The 21,461-nt window shown below is 43.8% G+C and overlaps 2 protein-coding genes across 2 annotated transcripts; both read left to right on the top strand.

Moving 5' to 3' along the window:
• The first annotated feature begins 11,372 nt into the window (after positions 1–11,372).
• On the top strand, positions 11,373–13,005 carry LOC138905032 (uncharacterized). The gene is made up of 2 exons (XM_070193536.1): positions 11,373–11,528; positions 12,559–13,005. Exons 1-2 carry the CDS (start codon positions 11,373–11,375, stop codon positions 13,003–13,005), a joined length of 603 nt encoding a protein of 200 aa, XP_070049637.1.
• A 7,699-nt stretch (positions 13,006–20,704) lies between these two features.
• On the top strand, positions 20,705–21,233 carry LOC138905031 (uncharacterized). The gene is made up of 2 exons (XM_070193535.1): positions 20,705–20,718; positions 20,780–21,233. Exons 1-2 carry the CDS (start codon positions 20,705–20,707, stop codon positions 21,231–21,233), a joined length of 468 nt encoding a protein of 155 aa, XP_070049636.1.
• The last annotated feature ends 228 nt before the right edge of the window (positions 21,234–21,461 follow it).

Genomic DNA, 21,461 nt, shown 5'->3' with positions numbered 1-21,461 from the left:
GGGAATACAACAATAGGTTGCAAAAAGGTATACAAGATCAAACTCAAGGCCAATAGTAATGTGGAGAGATTCAAAGCTAGGTTGGCAGCTAAAGGCTACAATCAAAGGGAGGGTCTTGATTACAATGAGACCTTATCTCCTATAGTGAAGATCACCACTGTGAGAATTGTACTTTCCTTGGTAGCAATGCACAATTGGTCAATCCATCAACTAGATGTATATAATGTATTTTTGCAAGGTGACTTACATGATGAGGTCTATATGCACTTGCCACAGGGTTTTACAAGTCAGGGAGAGTCTGGGTTAGTATGTAGACTTGTAAAATCTCTCTATGGTCTAAAACAAGCAAACAGACAGTGGAACTTAAAGCTAACAGAGGCTATGGTGCAGTCTGAGTTCAAACAAAGTAACCTAGATCATCCATTGTTCATCAACAGGAATGGAACATATATAGTGGTGATACTGATATATGTGGATGATATGTTGGTTACAGGAAACAATCTACAGTTGATTGAAACCACCAAAGACTCCTTACAGCAGGCCTTCAAGATCAAAGATTTGGGTGAATTAAAATTCTTTCTTGGCATGGAGTTCAATAGGTCTAACAAGGGTATTTTGATCAACCAAAGAAAATATGCACTAGAAATAATATCAGATTTGGGATTAGGTGGACAAAACCAGCTTGGATTCCATTAGAGGCAAATGTCAAGTTGACAGTTCCAGAACTGGATCAATTGGTGGGTATAACAGAAGATCAACTGTTGGAGGATGCATGTCAATATCATAAACTCATCGGGAAGCTGTTGTATCTGACTATGTCCAGGCCAAACATTGCATTCTCAGTACAGACTCTTAACTAGTTTGTGCAACAACCAAAGAAGTCTCATTGGGATGTAACTATAAGAGTGGTGAAATACATTAAAAGGGAACTAGGACTAGGAATCTTATTGAGCAGTCAAAGTTCAAATGAGCTCAATATTTTTTGTGATGCTGATTGGGCCTCATGTCCTAACACTAGGAAGTGAGTGTCAGGATATCTAATTAAGTATGGAGAATCCCTAGTTTCATGAAAATCCAAGAAGCAAAACACAGTCTCTAAAAGCTCAGCTGAAGCTGAGTATAGAAGCATGGTCAGTGCAGTCTCAGAAATTGTTTGGCTAACAACATTGCTAAAGGAGTTGGGAATAGAAGTAAAATTGCCAGTACATGTGCATAGTGATAGCAAGGCTGCTATACAAATAGCAGCAAAACGATGGCCGTGCGATCCGTCGAGTTATCATGAATCATCGCAGCAACGGGCAGAGCCCGCGTCGACCTTTTATCTAATAAATGCATCCCTTCCAGAAGTCGGGGTTTGTTGCACGTATTAGCTCTAGAATTACTACGGTTATCCGAGTAGTAGATACCATCAAACAAACTATAACTGATTTAATGAGCCATTCGCAGTTTCACAGTCTGAATTTGTTCATACTTACTGTTACGCGGCGCCTTCCTGAAGTTCCTTGGAAGGGCGACGTAAGGCTAGGCAACCGATGTCAGTACGGTTGCTGTCCGCCAACTGAGGTCCCCTCCGTACGCTAGACTAGATTGTCAGTGCCGTACGGGAAAACCAATGTCATGAGCAATTGAAAGAGAGCAGAAAAGAGAATTGAGAATGAAAGAAAGCTTGATTGCATTGAATGAAAGCTATTACAGAAAACAAGACGGTGTCGGGGGGGAGAGACACCAGTACAGAGAATTGTTTGCTTGCTTGAAAGTTTTGATTGCTTGGTCCCCCTTAATAATGCTTAAAAAAAATAAACCAAAGTTACATGACTAGACCTATGAAAGCTGGAAAATCACACTTAAAGAAAATGCAGCAAAACTACTCTATATTTACAATGAAAAGGACTTAGTCTTCTACAAAGCAGCAGCAAGTCCGTTGGCAGCAACTTTGTCTTTAGCATCAGGGTCTGCGCGCGCGGCATTGTCTGCGCGCGCGGCGCTGTTGGCTTTTGCCTGTGGCTGGGCGCTGGCGATGGCTATCGGTGGGGCGACAGAGGCACATGCGCGCTTGTCACTTGGAGCTGCCGAGACCACGGGGCCGACCGTGGCGACGGGCGTTGGGAGGCTGGCCAGGACGCCACGGGGCGCGTCCAAGGGATCATGGGGCATGGCTGGAAAGCCGCCCATGACATTCTCCCCCACCTGAGTTGGCGACGTCCTCGGCGCCTTCCTTGCAAGGTAATCATCAATCAGGCTCTTGTAGGCTTTGAGGTTTGTTCCCCTCTCCCAAGTATTCTCCTCTGCATCACATCCCTGCCATTTCACCAAGAACTCCTGGTGATCTTTTCTTGAGGCGTGAATCACTCGATCATCAAGAATAGCTTCAGCACGCCTTTTTCCGGTTGAATTGGGGCCTCGAATACTTGGTATTGTGAGTTGGCTTCGTGAAGGATCCTCCATATCTTCCCGAAAAGGTTTCAGGAGACTGACATGGAAAACAGGATGGATTTTCCACCAAGCTGGGGTATCCACCCGGTATGCAACTTTCCCAATGCGCCTTTCAATGGACAAGGGTCCAATATATTTTTGCAATAGGCGAGGGTCATGGACCCCTGCAAACAAGTACCGCTTTGGGATTTTGACCATCACTTTGTCTCCCACCTGGTATTCCACAAAGCGGCGATTCTGATCAGCATGCCTCTTCATCCGCTTTTGGGCTTTGACAAGATAGCTCCGCACTATCTCCAAATTTTGCTTCCATTCTTTTGAGAAGCTGGCAGCCCGAGGAGATTTTGACATGTTTGGTGCGTTCACTGTGTGTGGGAGTAGCGGTTGCTGTCCGGTAACAATTTCAAAAGCGCTTTTGTTGGTACTTGAGCTCTTTTGTGAATTGAAACACAGTTGAGCAGCATCCAGAAGCTTCACCCAATTCTTCTGCGATCCGGTCACAAAGTGCCGGAGATATTCCTCTAGCATGCCATTGAATCGCTCCGTCTGGCCATCAGATTGCGGATGAAAACTTGAGCTATGACTCAATTTTGACCCGAGGCACTTAAAGAGTTGGGTCCAAAAATTGCTAGTGAAGCGTGAGTCGCGATCACTAACAATGTCTTTAGGTAAGCCCCAATACTTGACGACATGAGAGAAGAATAGTCGAGCTGTATCTTCTGCTGATATATATTGTGGGGCTGCTATAAAGGTAGCATACTTGGAAAACCGATCCACCACAACCAAGATAGTTGTGAGATCTCCGACCTTGGGCAATCCGGTGATGAAGTCCAGGGAAACGCTTTCCCAAGGTCTTTTTGGTACAGCTAGTGGTTCCAAGAGCCCTGCCTGCGTCAAGCGGTCTGACTTATCTTTCTGGCATACTAGACAAGTCTTCACATACTGAGCGACGTCATCGACCATTTGAGGCCAATAATATGCACGGCGAAGCAATGCCATGGTGCGTTCCTCGCCGGGATGACCGGCCCACAAAGTATCGTGGCATTCTGCAAGAAGAGTCCGTCGCAGATCTCCTCCTTTAGGAACATAAAGTCGGTTCCCTTTCACCTTCAGGAACCCATCTTCGGTGTAGAACTGGCGAGTCTTGCCCTGTCCTACCAAATCAACCAAATACTGTGCAGCAGGATCCTTGATGAGTAGATCCTGTATCTGGTCTTTTATGGTGGTGGTTACTTCGCTTCCCTTTAGGGCGGCGAGTACACACATCGATGCTAGATCAGCTCTCCGACTGAGTGCATCAGCAACATGATTGGTCTTTCCACTTCGGTACTCCAGGTTGAAGTGAAATTCCACTAGGAGTTCCTGCCACCTAGCCTGTCGTCCATTCAGCTTTGGCTGGGTCATGAAATGGCTAACGGCTGTGTTGTCTGTCTTGACCACGAATGGGGCTCCCAGTAGATAATGCCTCCAAAGGCGTAAGCAATGAACGACATCCAATAATTCTTTCTCATGGGCGGCATAGCGTCGCTCTGCATCCTTCAGTTTCCGGCTCTCGTACGCTACGGGATGCCCTTCTTGTAGCAATACTCCACCAAGTGCATAGTCGGAGGCATCCGTTTGCACTTCGAATGGCTTGGCCAAGTCAGGGAGGGCCAAGACTGGGCTACTGGACATAGCCATCTTCAATGCGTCGAAGGCCTTTGCCCGCTTGGGGCCCCAATCCCACGGGGTGGCCTTCTTGAGAAGTTCTGTCAGCGGCACTGCAATGAGGGAGTAACTTTTCACAAACCGCCGATAGAAGTTGCATAGGCCAAGGAACGACCTCAAGGCATGTATATCCTTAGGAGGCGGCCATTCTGTAATGGCCTGAATCTTCTGCTGGTCCATCTTGATCCTCCCTTCCTTGATGACATGTCCGAGGAAGTCAATTTGTTTCTGAGCAAAGGAGCATTTGGATAGCTTCGCATATAGTTCGTGCTCCCGCAATCGGGCTAGGACCTTCCGCAAATGCTCCAGGTGTTCTTCTAGTGTCTGGCTATATACCACAATGTCATCCAAATAAACCACGACGAATTCATCAATGTATTCTCGGAAGACTTGGTTCATCAAGGTGCAAAATGTGGCTGGCGCGTTAGTCAAGCCAAAGGGCATAACCAGGAAGTCGTACGACCCATATCTTGTCACACAGGTCGTCTTGTGCTCATCACCATCGGCAATCCGAACTTGCCAATAACCTGTCCTCAGGTCTATTTTGGTGAATACCGTCGCACCACCCAGTCTATCAAACAAGTCTGCCATTAGCGGAATAGGGTACTTGTTTTTCACGGTGATTTTGTTTAGAGCCCGGTAATCCACGCAGAGTCGCAAACTACCATCATGTTTCTTTTGGAATAGCACAGGGGACCCGTATGGGGACTTAGAGGGCACAATGATCCCTGTGTCTAGCATTTCCGTCAATTGTCTCCGAAGCTCGGCGAGTTCGGGTTGTGACATTCTGTATGGCGCCCGGGCAGGTGGCTTCGCACCCGGCACCAACTCAATCTCATGGTCCACAGTTCGCCTAGGCGGAAGACGCTTTGGCATGTCTTGTGGCATGATGTCTTCAAATTCCAGAAGCAACTCCTTCACGGGTGCAGGAATGGGACCCGAGGAGCGTTCTATATCTTCCATGCAGAGGGTAGCCAGGAACGTGGGTTCATGTCTTTTTACCCCCTTCTTCAACTGCAAGGCCGAGATGTTCTCGGCTGCCATCTTCATGGGAATGCACGGAATAATGCAGGGCTTGGCCCCATTTGCCCCCATCATCAGTAGCATGTCTGCATACGGTGCGGGCATGGTATTGGTCTGTCTCAGGAATTCCAACCCCACGATTAACTCAAAGTCATCTATGATCACTACGCGCAGGTTGAACTTTCCTTCATAAGGGCCAAGCTTCACTGGTACTTCTTTGGCTATTCCACCCACTGGTTGAGGTGGTGAGTTGATAGCCTTCACACGACCTTTGCCCTTTCCTACGACTAGTCCAAGACGCTCCACCTGAGTCGAGGCTAAGTAGTTGTGGGTGGCACCTGTGTCTATCATTGCCCGAATGGGCTTGCCATTTACCTTCATGTCAACGAACATTAGGGTCCTCTCTTGATGAGGAGGAGTCCTCAAATTCGCCTTCTTATTTCCTTTCCTGGCAATTGGACAGGGGTCCTTCTTCTTGCGGATACCGGCACTGGTACCCGCTAAGGGCTCAGAAATGGAGCCAACAATTGCATTGAATGCACCTACTGGCTCGGTCTGGTCCGCATCATCGGCGTCGTCATCCGTCCCATCCTCAAAAGCTTGATGGGCATTCATCTGTGCATGTGGACATTCATTATTCCAATGTGGTCCGCCGCAATGGCGACATCCTGAGGGGGGCTTCCTCCCCCGATCATTGTTGTTAGATGCAGCACTAGTACTGCCGGAAGAGGGAGTCTTGGATTTGGGTGCACTCCGGTCTCCTCCACTTCTGCTAGGGCCACTAGTGTTTGGTTGGCCCCCTTTGTATCCTCCTCGGACAGGCTGTTGAGGCCTATCCTTCCGGGCTTCCACTTGGTAATCCCCAAGGCACTCTGCTGCTTGGATTGCCTTAGGCAACGTGTCTACCCTTTGTCTCTGCAACTCCATCCGGGCATAAGGTTTCAACCCTTCCAGGAAGGTGAAGAGTTTGTCTTTGTCCCCCATGTCACGGATGTTCAGCATGAGCGCGGAGAATTCCCGCACGTAATCTCGCACTGATTTGGTCTGGCGGAGCTCCCGCAACTTTCTCCTGGCATTGTACTCAACATTTTCGGGGAAGAACTGTAGGCGTATGGCTGCCTTCAGTTCCGCCCATGTGTCGAGGGCATCTTCACCTGCCTTGATGGCTTCGTACTTCACCCGCCACCAGAGTTTGGCATCACCCTGAAGATACATGGCAGCAGTTGCTACCTTCTTAGCTTCTTCCAGGCTTCCCACGGCATCGAAGTATTGCTCGATGTCGAAAATGAAATTTTCCACTTCTTTGGCATTCCGAGCTCCACTGTATGGCTTTGGCTCAGGAATTTTCAGCTTTTGTGCCATGGGGGCGAGGTTCACACCACCCCCAAATTGGTTTCCGCCTCCTCGAAGTAGGCCTTGTAAAGCAGCATTGACAACATTGAGCTGGCCTGTCAAGTTGTCAATGGTTTGTTGCATGGCAGTCACCCTGTCTGCCTCTTGTTCCCTGTTGGCTAAATCCTCGGCACGCTCCTGCTGGAGGACCTCAAATTTACCAAAAATTTCAGCTGCCTCTGTGGCTGCTGTTTGCCGGTCTCCTTCAGAGTCGCGGCTGATGTTTTCTATGTCAACTTCGGCCTGGATGAGTCTGCGGTCCAGGTCGTCCAACCTTTGCACTAGGCTGGTTTTTAGATCGGGCACCATTTCCACGATGGGCCGTAATGCGTCAACCGTTCCCTCAAGGGTCGCGATGCGATCCCCATAATTCACCATGGTCAGAAATGGTGGTAATTGCAATGTGATCCCTCGTCCGATGTCGAGCCTAGGCTCTGATACCAACTGTTACGCGGCGCCTTCCTGAAGTTCCTTGGAAGGGCGACGTAAGGCTAGGCAACCGATGTCAGTACGGTTGCTGTCCGCCAACTGAGGTCCCCTCCGTACGCTAGACTAGATTGTCAGTGCCGTACGGAAAAACCAATGTCATGAGCAATTGAAAGAGAGCAGAAAAGAGAATTGAGAATGAAAGAAAGCTTGATTGCATTGAATGAAATCTATTACAGAAAACAAGACGGTGTCGGGGGGGAGAGACACCAGTACAGAGAATTGTTTGCTTGCTTGAAAGTTTTGATTGCTTGGTCCCCCTTAATAATGCTTAAAAAAATAAACCAAAGTTACATGACTAGACCTATGAAAGCTGGAAAATCACACTTAAAGAAAATGCAGCAAAACTACTCTATATTTACAATGAAAAGGACTTAGTCTTCTACAAAGCAGCAGCAAGTCCGTTGGCAGCAACTTTGTCTTTAGCATCAGGGTCTGCGCGCGCGGCATTGTCTGCGCGCGCGGCGCTGTTGGCTTTTGCCTGTGGCTGGGCGCTGGCGATGGCTATCGGTGGGGCGACAGAGGCACATGCGCGCTTGTCACTTGGAGCTGCCGAGACCACGGGGCCGACCGTGGCGACGGGCGTTGGGAGGCTGGCCAGGACGCCACGGGGCGCGTCCAAGGGATCATGGGGCATGGCTGGAAAGCCGCCCATGACATTCTCCCCCACCTGAGTTGGCGACGTCCTCGGCGCCTTCCTTGCAAGGTAATCATCAATCAGGCTCTTGTAGGCTTTGAGGTTTGTTCCCCTCTCCCAAGTATTCTCCTCTGCATCACATCCCTGCCATTTCACCAAGAACTCCTGGTGATTCACTCAAGTTTCATCAAATACAATCATTTAAAACCGAGTGCGTATAATTTTTTCCCCGCTATATTCATAGTCTATTAAACTCTTTAATAGTTCTCACGTTTGAGTTTCTTTAAGGGCAATGTTGCTTGGTTATTTACGCAACTTCAACACTTGGAAATGTACAGATCATTTGAAGATTATTCCAAAGGAAAAGAATGTCAACTGCGAAACTGTCGTTGAATTTATTCGGTTGGTGCCTTTTCATTAGAAAAGAAAGACAAACCGAAATAAAATTAGTTGAAGCATAGCACTATGACGACTATCTTACTTCCCAAAAAATTAAAAATGTTCGTGCAAATGATTTTTGCCATTAAGGTACCATGACCTCGTTGGGGTTTCTATAAATGTGGTTTGCTTAAAACTAGTATTCAGTTCACTTTTTACGTAGGTAACGTTTAAACTTCGATTTTCCCCTTTACCGGTTCATTATCCATTAGCTGCAAAAAGAAAAAAAGGGGAAAAAGGTATTTTACCCATTAGTTTTCGTTTTTGGACTGTTGAATGTGTAACTACAATCTTTTGTATCTATATGATATTCAAATTCACATGTTTGAGGAAAATCGAACGACTAAATTAAATAGCATATACAAATATACGACTTATTTATATATATATATATATATATATATATATATATATATATATATATATATATATTGTATAGGGTAAAATATGATATGACATGTGGTTGACCAAAAGAACACGTGGAATCCAAGATGAGATGGATAAGCACCGAACTCAGTCACTTCGCTTGTCACCGGAAAGAATAACGTTCATAAAGGTGTATTAAATATTCTGCGTCTCGTAGCATTTACTAAGGATTATTATGCAACATTAAGAGCGACAATCCGTTACAGAGAATTTGACATTTATGTTCGCCATTACATCTTCATCAATGACCCTTATAATTGACATTAAAGGAGTGCATGATCCTAGGACCTCTTTCTCTAGGCATAACTATAAATACCGAGTTCAGTTGCCATTGTAAAAGACACACAAATTCTCTAGCTAAACTTACACTCTACTCTATACAAAGTTTTATACCATTTCATTTTCTTGTTTTTTTGATCTCATCATTGCTATGTTCGAAAACTGTGTTCACGGAATCGCCATCTTTGCTATTTCATCTACAATCCAAAGCTAAGTATTGTGAATTTCTTCAATTATTATATTGTTTCAGAATCAAATTAATTCATTTGTTTAGAAATCACGTATAAATTCAATTGTAGCAGTTTGTCTCCGTCCTATGGTTTGGCGTCGAGCTTTTCGTTTTCATGAACAAAACACGTTAATTTACATAATTAGCTATTTCAATGATGAAAAGGAAGTTCATTAAGACGTGACAAGGACAGAAATAAGATTCTCCCACTTTTCACTAGTAACTAGTAATAACATTCTAAATCAATTTAATAATCTTAGAATAATATATATACTATATGATACAATAGAATTAATTGATAGTGCTAGTGAGAATGTGGTATCTTTCAAATAAGCTGTCAACCGCTCTTGTTGACTTCATTGAATTGGTTGTCGACAAATATATCATTTTCACAACAATTTACTTGCATTAAGTGATTTTTTTCCTTTCACAAAAGTCTTTATTTTTGTCTATCGTTTCCTTCTCGTCAAAATTAACACGCCTTAAGCATGAAGTAAGGTACTTTATCTTTGTGAAGACGAGACACAAGTCCAAGAAATTCGGCGAAACACTCACGAGGGTACCCTAACGTGGTATTCATTACTGTCCGAGCATTCCATAGATTCCTTTGAGATGTTCGCGGATTCTTTCATTAAAGCTCATGTCGGAGCCAGAAAGGTACAAGCCCAGAAGGCCGACATATTCAGAATCGCACAAGGAGAGTCTGAATTATTACGAGAGTTTGTTACTCGATTCTAGAAAGAAAGAGTGTTGCTCCTGGCCGTCCCGGATGAATGGGCAGCTGAAGCATTCACCAAAGGATTGAATCCGAGAAGTTCAGACGCTTCCCGGAAGCTGAAGGAGAGCCTGCTTGAGTTTCAAGCAACAACTCTAGTAGATATTCACAACTGGTACGAGTTAAAGATAAGGATCGAAGATGACCAGGTCGATTCTACATCATCGGCTAAAGGACAAGAGAAGAACAGAGAAAAATCAAAGGATGATTACGACGGGGATATGCGGACTTCGAGGGGTCGATTTTTGCCCTACGGACGTACCGAAGGTCGTGGCAGAAATTTTCGAGCAGCAAACAAGTTCACCGTTGAAGGAAGGATTGATCGTGGTTGAAACAATAGATCACTTCAAGATAAACAAACGTCGAGGCCTCGAGATCTTTCTTACCCCAGGTTGTCAGAATATAACTTCAACGACAGTGTAGTGGAACTGGTGTCAGCCATGAGGAACATTAAAGAGGCACGATTTCCAAGACCTATGAGGTACGATTTCATCTAGAGCGATCCCAATTTATGGTGCAAATACCACGAGACGAACGGTCACCGTACAGGGGATTGCCGACATCTTCAGGAGGAGGTGGCAACGTTATTGAAGAAAGGTCATCTCCGAGAATTCTTGAGTGATCGAGCCAATAACAATTACGGTCGCAACAAAGACAACGCAGTATCTTCGAAAGCAGGAGAAGAAACCCTACGCCAGACGATCAACGTGATCGTTGGGGGGAACGAGATTAACGGGGTCACCCTTTTGGCGACAAAAAGACTAAAGTAACGATAACTCACAACAAAAGACTCCGGGAGAACGACATCACTTTCACGGAGGAAGACGTACAACGACGCAGTGGTAATATCTTTAAATGTGTTAGATTTTAAAAATAAGCGTGTTCTAGTGGATCAAGGAAGTTCGGCTAATATCATACAATGGAGAGTATTGGAACAATCTAAACTAACCGAAAGTATTATTCCGGCAACAAAACTCCTCGCTGGATTCAACCTTGCGAGCGTGACGACACGGGGAGAGATCTTGCTGCTCACGAACGTTGAAGGAGTAATAAAAATAACTCTCTTCGAAGTAGTGGATGGTGATATGAGATACAACATCATCTTAGGAAGTCCATGGATACACGAGATGAACGTTGTACCTTCGACGTATCACCAATTGCTGAAGTTGCCAATGCCCGAAGGAATCAAGCAAATAAGGGGTGACCAACCGTCAACAAGGGAGATGGATGCAATCTTAGTTTACAGTAACAAAGGGAAGGAGCGCACGGCATAGAAATTATAGGAACCGGCGCCTACTCTAGAGTAAGAAGAGGTTATTCCAAAAGCAGAGTCGTCAGAACAATATCAGGTCACGAGATATTTCCAAATTTCGGAAGAGACGGACGCAATGAAACCCACGGCAAAGGAACTAGAGCAAGTGGCATTGTTCAAAGAATTCTTAGAAAGAAAATTTCACTTGGGAATAGGACTACACCCCGAGCTCAGGTCTGGTTTTATTGAATGCCTTAAAATTAACGCTGATTGTTTTGCATGGTCACACGCGGATATGACAGGTATCCCGACGGAAATAGCCGTGCACAAGCTGAGTTTGGATCACAATGTACTACCGGTAGGACAGAAGAAGCGCCCTATTGCCGAGGCCATGAATAAATTCGTCAAAGAAGAGGTAACCCGCTTGCTTAAAATCAGTTCGGTGAGAGAGGTAAGATATCCAGACTGGCTATCCAATGTAGTAGTAGTTCCTAAGAAGAACAATAAATTTTGTATGTGTGTAGACTATAAAGATCTTAATAAGGCGTGCCCGAAAGATTCGTTTCCATTGCCAAATATCGATCAAATGATTGATGCTACGGCCGGGCACCAGTTGATGAGTTTCCTTGATGCTTATTCCGGGTACAACCAAATTAAGATGAACCCGAAAGATCAGGAAAAGACTTCATTTATAACAAATTTTGGTACATATTCTTAGAAGATGTTTGAAAAGCAAATATGATAAACCATGGAAGTTTATATAGATAATATGCTCGTTAAGTCTTTTAATGCAGGTAATTACCTTAAGCACTTACAAGAAACATTCGATATCCTGATGGAGCATAACATGAAACTTAACCCCGAAAAATGCGCGTTCGGGGTCAGCTCCGGTAAGCTCCTAGGGTTTCTAGTCTCACAAAGGGGAATTGATGTAAACCCCGACAAAATTGATAAGTAGGGATTTTAGTCTCACAAAGGGCCGGTAGGATCTCCAAAAAAAATGAGATGCCTCTCACCACCATCCTAGAGATTGATATTTTTTATGTTTGCGCATTGATTTTATGGGTCCGTTTGTGAGCTCACGTGGGAACACCTATATATTGGTAGCTGTGGATTACGTGTCCAAATGGGTTGAAGCTGTGGCTTTGCCCAACAATGAAGCTCGGAGTGTGGTAGCTTTATTGAAGAAGAACATATTCACAAGGTTTGGTACTCCAAGGGACATCATTAGTGATGGGGGATCACACTTTTGCAACAAAGCTTTTGATACTTTACTCTCCAAGTATGGTGTCACTCACAAAGTGTCGACCCCCTATCATCCTCAAGCAAGTGGACAGGTTGAAGTCTTCAACCGGGAGATCAAGAGTATTCTGTCAAAGACTGTGAATGCCAACCGGACAAATTGGTCGAAGAAACTTGACGATACTCTTTGGGCTTATAGAAAAACTTACAAAACACCAATTGGTATGTATCTGTATCAGTTAGTGTTCGGGAAAGCTTGTCACCTTCCGGTGGAACTTGAGCGTACGGCTATGTGGGCATTGAAGAAGCTTAACATTGTGTGGTATGTAGCTACAAATATTAGGGTGGAGGAACTGAATGAACTTGATGAGTTTCAATTCTATGCATACTCTAGTTTTTCCTTGTATAAGTACAAGATGAATTACCTCCATGACAAGTATATCTGGAACAAAGAATTCAAAGCAGGTGATCTTGTGCTTTTGTTCAACTCTCGGTTGCGGATGTTTCCGGGAAAGTTAAAATCAAAGTGGAGTGGCCCATTTGAAGTTGTACATGTGACACCCTTTGGTGCTCTAGATTTGAAAAATAAGAATGATGAGGTGTTTAGAGTCAACGGGAACTGGGTTAAACATTATCTTGGCAAGGTTGATGATAGCCACGTTGTGGCATTGCTCCATTTTAAGTGATTGATGGTAACATGCGTCGTACCGCGACGTTAAATCAGGCGCTTCTTGGGAGGCACCCCATGTGTCTTTTTCTTTGTCTTTTTTTCTTCTTCTTTAGATTAGATAGGCTTTGTTTTGTACTAACTAGTTTTGAAGTGTATGCAGGAATGGGTGTGCATTGCAGGAACTGAGCATAAAAAGTTTGGCTAAGTGTCACAAAAGTGCGGACCGCACTTCCACTCTGCGGCCGCACAATTTTGTGTGCGGTCGCACAACTGGGAGATGAAAAATATATGGTCTGTGAAGTTTGGCCTGACAAATATCCTTAACAAAATCCGGCCGCACCCATGTTTTGTGCTGTCTGCACTAATTCGGCGGCCACACTTATTTTTGTGCGGTCCGCAGAAAGTCTTCACAAGGGTAGGTAATGAGTGCGGACCACACTCAAAATTGTGCGGCCGCATTCTAGGTAAAATTGTGGGCCCGACGGGTAAAGGTATAAATAGGGCCTCCCTTAGCTTTTTACACTTTACGCTCTTTCGAAACCTGAAGCTAAGCTAGCACAATGCATTCCCTCATTGTTTTCAATCTCTCCTCATTTCATCAGTGTTGAATTTCACCTGCATCTTCATTACTGGTATGCTAATTTATTCTTTAGATTTTTCCTTAACTTTATTCTTTTTCCTAGGGTTAATTCCGTGCCTAAATATGTCAATGGTTAGTTGTTTGTGCTTAGAATCATGTGGGTAGCCTTTTTAAATGTTAATTGGGGTCTGGGTACGTGACTAATGATGTTTAATTGCTAAAAACTTGAGTAATTTGTGAATACAATTCCATGAACCCTAAGTGAGTGCCGCCTGAATTCAAATTGTGCGACCGCACTCAAATTGTGCGGTCCTCACCATGACCTTCTACGGCTGCACACATTTTGTGTTATCCGCAGTTCTCTGAACTAGTGGACTTGTGCGGCCGTACTGATGAAACATCAGAGACCCCAGTAGTGTGAACCTAGAGTTGTGCGGCCGCACTCAAAATTATGCGGTCCGCAGTGGACTTGTGCGGCCGCACTCATTTTTGTACGGTCCGCACAGATGAAACATCAGATACCCCAGTAGTCTGAACCTGGGGCTGTGCGGCCACAATCGAAATTGTGCGGTCCGCACGTTTTGTTATGCGGCCGCACTCACTTTTGTGCGGTCTGCACTGGCCAGTTTATGGCCGCACTCACTTTTGTGCGGTCCACGCTGCCCCTTCTGATACTGCTTTACTGCAGTTGTTATGCATATACCTGTGATTTACAAATCTAACTGACTCTTATCCTTATGCATTGCAGACAATGGTTCACTCACGTGGTAGAGGAGATACATCGCAAGGGAGGGCAGAACCCTCCCGAGGCCGAGGTCGAGGTAAAAACAACCTACCTCTAGCACTTCAATGGGTTATAAGTAAGAAAGCTACAGCCAAGAGACCACCCGAACCCTCGGAAACCAGTGAGTATGTCCCATCTGGGGAAGCTTCTGAGGGTAACTCCGTGCAATCACAACCGGAAGCCCCACAATAGTTTCCTGCTAGATTCCATCTAGTAGATGAGTCGTATTCTTCTGCCAGTTCCTCTGATGGTTCGGAAGAGGGTAGTCAAGCCTCTGAGCCCTCTTCCTCACATACTCCAGCTGATCCAATTAATGTGGACAATGATGATGTCCCGTACGATGGGAGAGGGGGGATACTACAGTAAGAGGTTTGGAGAGATCAAAGAGACCAGAGATATGGGAGGATAGATTCGTCAGTGTTGCTACCTTTGCTAAATTTAGGGAATGGTGTCCACAGCGGTCTCTCACTTTTGAGCGGCAGTTCTTGATGAAAGATCTCGACAAGCACAACACCAATGTCCTCCGATAATTCCGGGAGAGAAAATGTTGGAAACGGTTCACCCACCGCATTATGGATGCCAATGAGTATTTGGTCAAGGAATTCTACACCAATGTAGCTCATATAAAAAAAAGGTGCCAAGGTGACATAAGTTCAAAATTTGAAAATCAAGTTTGATGCATGCACCTTGAACACGTATGTGGGGTTTGAGGAAGTGGAGGCAGTCCAATACCTGGAGAAGCTGGCTATGGGTGACGCAGCTCGCCCATGGCTAGCTGATATTCTGGCAATTCGAGGGTCAACACCTCCGTGGCTCATAGCAGGAGTTCCAATAGTCCAAGCCACCCTAAACTTTGAAGCAAAAGGGTGGCAAACATTTGTATATAGCCGCATTGATCCATGCCTCAATGAGAACAATCTTCCCCTTCCCCGTGCAGTCTTGGTAGCCTCTATTATGGTTGGGTACCCAATTAATATGGGTGCTATCATATCCACAAACATCACTCTGGCTGTCCAAAAAGATGAAAGGTCCTACCCATACCCGAACTTCCTCACAGAGTACTTCAAGGACCAAGGGGTGGAGCCAAGGCATTATGACATCGAGGTGAAGGCCAAGAAGCCTTTCTCTTAGTACCAACTTCAAGGAGCTGACAACCCGAAATTCAAGGGTTAAGCTACTACCTCAACTGGACAGTCTGAGGAGCCAGCGGTAGTGGTTAGTGATTCAGCTGCCGAGCCATCCACTGCAGCCGGTACTTCTACCGGGACAACAGCTATGCCACCTTCATCTTCCGAACCACCTGCTTCTGCTAGACTATCAGAGCCATTATCAGTGTCGGCTTCATCTACATATCCTCAGACTGCACTACGAGTCTCCCAGACATTGTCGAGTCTCAACAACTGGATGCAGGCAGCTACTACAAAGCTGACTGATATATCCAGTGCTGTTGCAGCACAGTCCTCAGCCCCAGCAGAGCCACATGTACCTCCGTCAATGGAGGAAATATTGAAGAAGATTCTGGAAAACCAGAAGAACATTATTGATACTATGGCGACGCGTGGGAAGGTCATTAAGGATTTGGGCAAATAGGTCAAGAAGGTGCGTAGATCCCAGGCATCAAAGAAGCCGGTAGAGAAGCTGAGCAAAGAGGTTGCAACGATTGCATATGCCGAAGATCTTCCATTAGACTTGCTTATGAAGCAGATAGTCCCAGCATCATAGGCAGCAGCCGGCCAGTCTGAGGAGCCGGTTACGACTACACACACTGCTGAGGAGATGATACAGATGCTCAGCAACCCAATTGTAGCTCAGCGAGAAGATGATGACATACAATGAGAGGAGACAGAGGGTGCTGATCTGATGCATACTGAGACCACATAGGGAGTTCTCTTGACTCTCTACCCCTTCCATGTTCCTATTTTTGTTAAGCATTGGGGACAATGCTTATTTTTCATTTGAGGGGTAGTCTATTTTCATTAACTGACATTTGACATTTGGTATGTAATAACTCTGATACTATTTTTCTTTCATTCTTATTTTCCCTTTGGTATGTATATATTCTCCCCATTTGATGTAGATATTCATTTCCCTTATGTATATATTCATTTGACTTCGGTTTGTATATTCATTTATCTCGCTTCCCGTAGTTTACTTCATAGATTCTTTAGTTTGCTTTTTCTTAGTAGTATAACTTTTTATTTACTTTAGTAGCTTCTTTTTACATTTTGAGTGAACAATAAGCCTTTGGTTTTCTTAATGCTACGGTTCTTTCCAAAAGTGTATTTTGTGTGAACCGGGTGGCTCTTTCCAATGATGGATGGCGTGACAACTTTCTTAAGGGATTGAGTGCATTTTCTTTTACGTTTTGACAAAAATATAGTAGTAATGTATAAAAGTATCTCGAGCATGATTCACTTGATACCAACACATTTAACTCTGACCTTATGGTTAAAAACAAAGTTGTTGGCATAAAATAACTCTAGTTATGACCTTTAAACTCTTGTGTTGACTCAAACAATCATCGAGTGGTTCAGTCGATTCTAAATCTTAGCTAGGGTTGTTGTGGGCCCTTGACTCTATTCTCTTTAGCAATCCAGCAGTGTGAGAGGTGAGGTATTGAATTACAAGTCCAAGTTCCCGTGCCAATAGTCTAGAACTTGCCCCGAGTATTTTTCTAGGTGAAATTCTAAGTGTAGCTTGGCTTGAGAAATAATTGTAGGCTCTCCTTGATCCAATTTGAAATTGAAATATTCCAGAGCCTACCAATGTGATAACCCTAGTCAACCCCTTTGAGCCGAAGCCTTTTTCTTTCAATAACCATGTTACAAGCCTTTATCCGTTCTGTAGTGACCCTCTCTGGAACCCGATCTTTCTTTAGCATTCTTGAGAAACACTGGGCTAAAACATAAGTTTGGGGGAGATACGAAGAGTTTGAAGTGATAAAAAGTACAAAGAAGAGAAAGAAATGAAGAAAAGGGAAGGCAAAGAAAAAAGAATGCCAAAAAGAAAGTGAATAAAATGAAGAGTTGAAGGGAATTCAAAAACAAGTAGGGATAAAAGGCTAAAGTAAATAGAATAGGAGAAAAATGAATTCCATGATCAAGAAAGAGTGACGTTACGTCTCTATAGTTCCCCTGAGGAAGAAGAAAATGAATCAAAGAGTCGAGAAAGTATGAGCCGAAAAGAAAAAATGAAGTGCTTAAGGAAAGATGAAACCATTCTATTCCAACAAGTCCTACCTTGGTCCAAAAGCCTTCATTACATCCCGCAAAATCTCCATATGATTTCAAGTTGAGTGAGCTTACATTAGTGGTGATTTACATGAGGGGAAAGCTTATAGTACTTAGAGCCGGACTTGTGGAATTCTTTTGAGAGAGATGAGCGAACTTTTCACAATCCTTGTATCGAGTGTTGCATTCTAAAGTGAGATGTGCTAATAGAGAGTAGAGGAGGAGGAGTTTGGAATCCACAATGACCTACGCGAAAGAGAGAACTTCCTTGATGAATAGAGTTAACTCTTGATGCTCTAGTGTCACATTAGAACTATTGTACTCAAAAAATAAACCATTGCATTGTTGATAATTCATATGTGTTGTGGGTAATTGTTGGTCCCAATTGATGTGTGATTGATTCACCTTAAGCCAGCTGAAATATCTCTTTTTCTAGTGGATGTGGGAATTGCCTTATTTGCTTGAGGACAAGCAAAAACTTAAGCTTGGGGGAGTTGATAAGTAGGGATTTTGCCCAATTATTTGCTCTCTTTTACTTGCGATTTAGCTCAAAATGCTAAAAGGCATTCCCGAAAATTAACAAAATGTGCTTACTTGCAGAAATATTGGTATATGAGCCAAAGAAGTCAAAATCAACTCATAAAGGAGTCAAAAGTGAACAAGATACGGTCCGCAGAGAGGAGATTCAGAGAATGGTATTTGGGCAAGCTGAAGGAGTGCAGACCGCACCAAAATTGTGCGGCCGCACTCACTATTATGCGGTCCATAGGAGTGAAGAATCAGAGAGTTGGATTCAAGTTCAAAATCAAGCAATACCGACCGTATCATTTTTATGCGACCGCACTCATTTTTATGCGGACCGCAGAAGCCCCGAAGTTCCAAGCCCAAAATTCCAAGAATGCGGGCCGCATAATAATTATGCGTCCGCAGAAGCTTAATATGCGGACCGCACCAGAATTATGCAGCCGCACAACCTCCGCAGGGATATTTTTGTCAGATATTTTCAGCTTAGTATAAATAGAACGTTTTGTCATTTTTAGGGCAAGTGACGTTGGAGAAGAGCACCTGAGCCATTTTCTTTGCTATTTTGAGGATATTTTGTATTAGATTAACATCTATACATTAGATTTTCTTTCCCTAATCAATTAATATGCATTCTATCTTAATTTCTTTTTTGAATTCTGTACTTTTCATGAGTAGCTAAATCTTTAGCTAGGGTTGTGACCCAACCCTAGTGTGGGTATTTTATGGGTGTTTAATTTAGGGCTTATTTTTGATTGGGTTAGTGATATTTATCCTTGTTCATGATTGAACCCTAGAATCAATGGTTGCAAGCATTGATTCATGCCTATTCGACTTAGCCTCTAGTTGAGAAAGAGAGACTAAGTCTAGAAAAACTTGGCTAACAAGAAATTTAGGTGAACTCAACAAATTGATAGCCCCAATTAAAGGGTTAAATCTAGAGATAGTAATACCCGACTTGAGCTAATATTACTTGTATTGTGCAAATACCCAATTGGACTTGAGAAAATCAAATTGGGTAAAATCACTCAAACTACCGAGAGGTATAGAGTGAGTACCCGGATGTGATTGCTACATCACGACCACAACTAATCAAATTTTTCCTGGATTTTACAACCCATTAAATAATCACCTAGGTAGAAGTCATGACCCTAGTCCCTTTTAATCATTTGAAAAACTCAAAACCAAAAAGATTGTCCTTAGTTTTATACTTGCAAACAATAGAGTAAAGTAGAAATAGAACACCAATCAAGTTTTGGAAGTGTAATTGGAGCCAAAACTTGCAATTAACTTAGATATACACCTAATCCCATATTCTAACTCTCTGTGGATTAGATCCCGACCTTTGTTGGGTTTATTATTGCATCGACCGCCTCACTATTTAATTGTGGTGTGGGTTTGGCCGAGATCAAAAATCAAGGCCATAGACGATATCTCGGATCAATTATCAAACGTGAAGGAATTCCAAAGACTTACAGGAAGATTAGCAGCTTTGAGTAGGTTCATTTCTCGGTCGTCGGAAAAATGTCATCACTTCTTTACATTGCTCAAAAAGAAGAACAATTTCTAATGGACACCGGAGTGCCAGCAGGCTTCGAGGGACCTGAAGAAGTACTTATCAAGCCATCCATTGCTCTCAAAACCAAAAGAAGGCAAAAAATTGCTAGTCTACCTCGCGATTTCAAAAGTTGTTGTAAGTGCGGTTTTAGTCCGGGAGGACGAAGGTACGTTGTTTCCTATTTATTACGTTAGCAAAATTTTATCTGGAGAAGAAACTCGCTACCCACATTTGGAAAAAACTGGCCTTAGCTCTCGTAGTCGCCGCTCGGAAGAACGTAAATCAATGTGACTCATATCTGGTGGTAAATCAGGTTTACGAGATCTCTGATACCAAAGAAGAACGTATGCAACAATACGTGGTAAAGGTCCAGCTCTTTTGGAACGATTCCGTGAGTGGTCAATAACTTATATCCCGAGAAAGGATAATACAGAAGCGGATGCAATAGCAAACTTAGGTTCATCAACGAAAATAAAGGGATCAGAGTTGAACGGTGGTGCAACGGATGAGCTCAGTCCTTTATACGGATGGTTACTATGAGGTGAATTCGGCTAGTCTGGTCTGGGACTAGAGAAACGAAATAATCAACTACCTCGAACACGGAAAGTTGCCCGGCGATTCCAAAGCATCACGGGCGTTATGCACCAAAGTTGCACATTATAACTTCAGGAAAGTCCAATTGTATAGAAGATCTTTCCAATGCCCGCTGGCCTAGTGTTTAGAAGCATCAAAAGTTGGCTATGTCATGAGAGAAATCCACGAAGGGATATGCGGCAATCACTCATGCGCAAAGTCTTTGGTGCTGAAATTAGTACAAGCAGGATATTATTGGCCTCGCATGGAATAAGATTCCAAAGATTTCGTATGAAAATTTGATAGATGTCAACGCTACGCATCACTATTACATCAACCGGCAGAACCCTTACATTCAGATTTGTCCCCATAGTCATTCATGAAATGGGGGATGGATATCATCGGACCGCTGCCACTGGCTCCCGAAAAGGTAAGGTTTCTTTTAATTTTGACTGATTATTTTTCTAAATGGGTGGAAACAGGTTATCAAAAGATCGGAGAATGCGAAGTGGTCGATTTCTGGTGAAAAAATATAATCTGCAGGTTCAGAATACCAAAAGAGATAGCATGCGACAACGGGCCACAGTTTATCGGTGCGAAAGTTACAAAGTTCCTTGAAGACTTGAAGATAAAGAGAATCACATCTTCGCCTTATCATCCTAGCACAAACGATCAAGCGGAGTCGACAAACAAAGTGAACATTCAAAACCTCAAGAAAAGGTTGGAAGCAGCAAAAGGCAAATGGCCCGAAGAGTTACCCGGAGTTCTATGGACCTACCGAACAACGGCCAAATCAAGTACAGGAGAAACTCCTTTTTCCCTCATGTATGTTGCCAAAGCTCTAATCCCAGTTGAAGTGGGCAAACCCACTTTGAGATATTCTCAGAAAAATAAAGAATCGAACAATGAAGCAATACTAATCAATTTGGAACTGCTCAAGGGATGCAGGGACTTGGCAAATGTAAGAATGGCAGCTCAAAAGCAGAGGATGGAGTGATATTACAATCGAAGAGCCAACTTCCGTTTTTTCAAAGTAGGAAACTTGTTTCTAAGGAAAGAAACACAAAATACCCGGGAGCTCAACGCGGGAAAGCTAGGTCCAACGTAGGAAGGTCCCTACCTGATTTCGGCTGTCACCAGAAAAGGTTCATACAAATTGGAGAACCATAATGGAGACAAGTTACCCAGCAACTGGAATGTGGCCCACCTCAAAAGATATTATTGC

The sequence above is a fragment of the Nicotiana tomentosiformis genome, chromosome 2 (genome assembly GCF_000390325.3).
Source record: "Nicotiana tomentosiformis chromosome 2, ASM39032v3, whole genome shotgun sequence".
Lineage (NCBI taxonomy): Eukaryota > Viridiplantae > Streptophyta > Magnoliopsida > Solanales > Solanaceae > Nicotiana > Nicotiana tomentosiformis.
Note: the sequence above shows the minus strand (reverse complement) of the source record. Positions and strands in the feature narration are given on the sequence as shown.

Coding starts and splice junctions, on each gene's coding strand:
- LOC138905032 (XM_070193536.1), top strand. CDS start 11,373: ATGACAGGTATCCCGACGGAAATAGCCGTGCACAAGCTGAGTTTGGAT. Junction 11,529..12,558: donor AAATCAGTTCGGTGAGAGAG/GTAAGATATCCA, acceptor TATCTGTATCAG/TTAGTGTTCGGGAAAGCTTG.